The sequence below is a fragment of the Galeopterus variegatus genome, unplaced genomic scaffold, assembly GCF_000696425.1.
Source record: "Galeopterus variegatus unplaced genomic scaffold, G_variegatus-3.0.2 Scaffold6423, whole genome shotgun sequence".
Classification (NCBI taxonomy): domain Eukaryota; kingdom Metazoa; phylum Chordata; class Mammalia; order Dermoptera; family Cynocephalidae; genus Galeopterus; species Galeopterus variegatus.
The window spans coordinates 3,657-8,879 of NW_007732534.1; the positions used below are offsets into that span (position 1 = coordinate 3,657).

Below are 5,223 nucleotides of genomic sequence, written 5' to 3' on the forward strand. Positions count from 1 at the left end.
CTTTCAGCTTTTACAAATCCAATTATGTGCAAAAGTTCCACTACTCCCGGCCTGTGCGCAGGGGCACCGTCGATCCGGAGAATGAGTTTGCTGTGAGTATCCCCTCTACCCTTGGTCATTTCCCCCGTGCCACCATTAGCAACCAGCTCATGCACCTGCCAACCTTAGAAGGGGAGGGAACTCTATCCAAAGCCAGAGAAAATAAAACTACCATCCATAGGTACAATGACACCCATTCCCCAGTCTCCCGCTGGGTTTGTTTTCTCATATCTTGAGCCTTTTCCCTTTCAAGATGTAACCCGGGCCTCACGTCTGATGCACCTTTTCAACGACAGGGCATTCAGATATTTCCAAGAGGTAGGAATCCTCAGGCTAGGAAAGGGGTGTTGGGAAAGTCAAACCTTCCAGTAAACTCCACAGCAGTCCAGCCACCACTGTCCCCTGAGTGCTGGTCTCCTGTGTGTGTGTTTCCCAGCTAGGATCTGTCTTCTATCGCCAAAGGCCAAGGCTGGAATGAGGAGGTGACCCCAAGGTGCTCTCAGCTCTTTTCTTCCACTGTGATTCTTAATAGTTTGGGAATCACTGCCCCTCTGAGAATCTAATGAACAATGCGGACCCTCCCCCCAGAAAATGCAAATGGACACATTCTATGTGGCCTAAAAATCCAAACTGTTAATGAACTCAGGCCTAAGTCCAGGCAGAGCTTAAACTTCCTATTGGGAAAGAATTCTCAAGGGTAAGGTGAGGGTGAATTTCTGGGTCTTGCACCATCTATTCTGATTTTCTTGGGGATGGGAGGCCTGGGGGCCTGTCTGGGTTTCTGCCCGCCCAGGTTTTCTGACACCCAGGTTTCATAAGTGTGTTGTTTTCCTGCCCTTTCCACCCCCTTGCCATGGGACAGTCGATGTGGATCGAGAGAACCTCCTTCATGACTGCATACAAGCTGCCGGGGATCCTGCGCTGGTTTGAGGTGGTTCACATGTCCCAGGTGAGTCACGGGCTTCATGACAGTCCCTCTCACCCTCTGATGGGCAGGGCACAGCCAGCCTCAGGAGAACCCTTTGACTTTAAAAACGGGGCATGTTTTTGTTTAAAACTACTGTGTGTGTGTGTGTGNCTGGAACTCTATCCATTCAGTCATCCCCTTATTCTCCTCCCATCCCAGCAGCCCCTTGGAGGCACCTCTGCAGTATTCCACTGCAAGCCCATTTTACAGCTGAATAAATTGAGGCTCAGAGAGGGAAATCAATTAATAAGCAGACACTCATAATTTCTGAACCAGTTATCTATTTTATGGACTCAGGATATTGAAGTTAGGAAAGAAACATGAACATTTTTTACTTGCTCCTTTCATCCCAATACCTTCTGATGGAGGGGGTTGGGAAAACCTACAAACAGGGGACCAGAGTGAATCTACCTTTGATAGCTTCCCTTATATGAGTTACCAAGAGTTTCAGAATATCCCAGACACAAAAGTTTAATGCCCTGCTAAATGACTTCATTTCCAAGCATTTGTTTTTCTGTTATATAAATTGTATCTTGCTCTAGGTTCTTTCTTTCATAAATTGTTGTGACTATAGTATTGTTTGTATAGAGAGGCTTCAAGCATAAACTCTTCTTATTAGGGTTTTTTCCCTTGTTCTTGGCCTTGAGAAATGTAGTCTTTACAATGAGCTAGAGGTCAGAGATCCAAATTCAATTTGGTCATTAACAAGCTATATGATGTTAAACAAGCACCATGTATTTCTGGGGCTTAGTTTTCATCATCTATAAATAGGGATTGAAAAAACCATGGAATTTCAGAGCTGAAAGGGACCCTAGGGGTCACTTAGTCTGAAAGCTAGAAATTCAAATACCTTCAGAGCCCAGTAAAATAAGATAAATATATAAAATAGTCAATTAAGACAATAGGGATTGGTGGAGGCTGTGGCAAACTGCAGCAGCAACCCCTTCCCCTTATGGAATTAAATTTTAGAAAATTAGAATCAATGTACAAGCTAAATAATAGTCTCTCCAGCTCTGCTACCACCTGCCCTTGAACAAGTGACTTCACCTGTTGTTGGGAGAGTTCTATGAGAGCTCCTGTGTGAGGTGCCCAGCATGGTCTGGCACGTAGGAGGCAATTGATAAATGAAACCATCTCCATTATCGTGATCACTGCTTTCATTCCTTTTATCAGCTTCTGACATCCAGGCCTCCCCCCAGATACATAACCCCATAACTCTGCTCTGAGAGTTATACATTTGGTCTCCACAAATGCCTTAGGTAGGAAACCAAAGTTACTTTCATTCTCATTCTCTGTTCCCAATGGCTATAATGAGGATAAAGATTTGAGAATCCAGAAATAGTTTAAAAAATAGAGAAAAGTCAATCAATCAGTAGATCTTTCTTTTTCTTAATGACTCGCCTTAAAGCCTGAGTCTTTCAGGCATGCCAGGCTATTGCTAAAATTCAGGTGCTGTGTTGGGCTCAATCCAAGCAGTGGTGATAGATTTTCCTTAGAACTCAGTCTAGACCTCGGCCCCATAAAGTCCCTACACAGGGCTGGTCTACAAACTTTACAGAAACTAGACCATTGGTTTCAGCTTTTAGGACTATAGAGTGCAGCCCCTGCCAGGCCAAGCAGCATTCCCCTCCAGTTCACATTGTGCGTGTGTGCATGTATAGGGTATGTGCATGTGTGGGCATGTGTGGGCATGTGTGTGCGTGTGTATGTGTGTGTGGATGTGTAGGATGGGTGCTTGTGTGTGTGTGTGCGTGTGTGCATGTATGTGTGTGTGCGTGTGAGTGTGTGTGCGTGTGTGCGTGTGTGCATGTATAGGGTATGTGCATGTGTGGACATGTGTGGGCATGTGTGTGCGTGTGTGCGTATGTATGTGTGTGTGCATGTGTAGGATGGGTGCTTGTGTGTGTGTGTGCGTGTGTGTACATGTGTGTGTGTGCGTGTGAGTGTGTGTGCGTGTGTGCGTGTGTGCATGTATAGGGTATGTGCATGTGTGGGCATGTGTGGGCATGTGTGTGCGTGTGTATGTGTGTGTGCATGTGTAGGATGGGTGCTTGTGTGTGTGTGTGCGTGTGTGCATGTATGTGTGTGTGCGTGTGAGTGTGTGTGTGCATGTGTGTGTGCATGTATGTGTGTGTGCATGTGTAGGATGGGTGCGTGTGTGTGTGTGCATGTGTGTGTACATGTATGTATGTGTGCATGTGAGTGTGTGTGCATGTGTGTGTGTGCATGTGTGATCGAGAGTGACAGTGAGAGAGAGAGAGAGAGAGAGAATCTACTCCCAGGGCCTTCTCACTGCAGAGAGTGGGCATCTTCAAAAACATCCAAGAACAGGGAAAGGGAGTGAGGAGGAAGTCATTTCACAGGAATTTAAGAAAATGGTGTAACAAGATGACCAAGAACATGGCTATCGAGGCTAGTTCTGTCCCTCTATTACATGCAATAGTTACAGTAACTAGCAGATGTCATTTTTTTAAAGAACTCTGCTGAGTCAAGTGTCATGTAATCTCAATTAATCTTCTCTACATAGCCAATGAGGCAGGCACTATATCACCACCATTTCACAAATAATAAAACTTAGCGTCTCTTTCTCCATGAGGTTTTCTCAGATTCCTTGACCCTTCCCTCCAGCCCCTGCTCCAGCCTGNGCAACCCCTTCCCCTTATGGAATTAAATTTTAGAAAATTAGAATCAATGTACAAGCTAAATGATAGTCTCTCCAGCTCTGCTACCATCTGCCCTTGAGCAAGTGACTTCACCTGTTGTTGGGCGAGTTCTATGAGAGCTCCTGTGTGAGGTGCCCAGCATGGTCTGGCACGTAGGAGGCAATTGATAAATGAAACCATCTCCATTATCGTGATCACTGCTTTCATTCCTTTTATCAGCTTCTGACATCCAGGCCTCCCCCCAGATACATAACCCCATAACTCTGCTCTGAGAGTTATACATTTGGTCTCCACAAATGCCTTAGGTAGGAAACCAAAGTTACTTTCATTCTCATTCTCTGTTCCCAATGGCTATAATGAGGATAAAGATTTGAGAATCCAGAAATAGTTTAAAAAATAGAGAAAAGTCAATCAATCAGTAGATCTTTCTTTTTTTTAATGACTCGCCTTAAAGCCTGAGTCTTTCAGGCATGCCAGGCTATTGCTAAAATTCAGGTGCTGTGTTGGGCTCAATCCAAGCAGTGGTGATAGATTTTCCTTAGAACTCAGTCTAGACCTCGGCCCCATAAAGTCCCTACACAGGGCTGGTCTACAAACTTTACAGAAACTAGACCATTGGTTTCAGCTTTTAGGACTATAGAGTGCAGCCCCTGCCAGGCCAAGCAGCATTCCCCTCCAGTTCACATTGTGCGTGTGTGCATGTATAGGGTATGTGCATGTGTGGACATGTGTGGGCATGTGTGTGCGTGTGTGCGTATGTATGTGTGTGTGCATGTGTAGGATGGGTGCTTGTGTGTGTGTGCATGTGTGTGTACATGTATGTGTGTGCACGTGAGTGTGTGCGTGTGTGCATGTATGTGTGTGCATGTGTGTGTACATGTATGTGTGTGCACGTGAGTGTGTGCGTGTGTGCATGTATGTGTGTGCATGTGTGTGTGAGTGTGTGTGCATGTGTGCGTGTGTGCATGTATAGGGTATGTGCATGTGTGGGCATGTGTGGGCATGTGTGTGCGTGTGTATGTGTGTGTGCATGTGTAGGATGGGTGCTTGTGTGTGTGTGTGCATGTGTGTGTGTGCATGTGTGTACATGTATGTATGTGTGCATGTGAGTGTGTGTGCATGTGTGTGTGTGTGTGCATGTGTGATCGAGAGTGACAGTGAGAGAGAGAGAGAGATAGAGAATCTACTCCCAGGGCCTTCTCACTGCAGAGAGTGGGCATCTTCAAAAACATCCAAGCACAGGGAAAGGGAGTGAGGAGGAAGTCATTTCACAGGAATTTAAGAAAATGGTGTAACAAGATGACCAAGAACATGGCTATCGAGGCTAGTTCTGTCCCTCTATTACATGCAATAGTTACAGTAACTAGCAGATGTCATTTTTTAAAGAACTCTGCTGAGGCAAGTGTCATGTAATCTCAATTAATCTTCTCTACATAGCCAATGAGGCAGGCACTATATCACCACCATTTCACAAATAATAAAACTTAACGTCCCTTTCTCCATGAGGTTTTCTCAGATTCCTTGACCCTTCCCTCCAGCCCCTGCTCCAGCCTG

The 5,223-nt window shown here is 45.4% G+C and overlaps 1 protein-coding gene across 1 annotated transcript in view; it reads left to right on the forward strand.

The window, feature by feature from the left end:
* LOC103606274 (dedicator of cytokinesis protein 2-like) overlaps positions 1-5,223 on the forward strand; it is a gene marked incomplete at its 5' end in the record, with an annotated part of 28,942 nt that overhangs the window by 2,181 nt on the left and 21,538 nt on the right. The window contains one exon of the mRNA XM_008590883.1: positions 902-988. Coding sequence (XP_008589105.1) covers positions 902-988 — 87 coding nt within the window. The remainder of the gene's footprint in view (positions 1-901; positions 989-5,223) is intronic.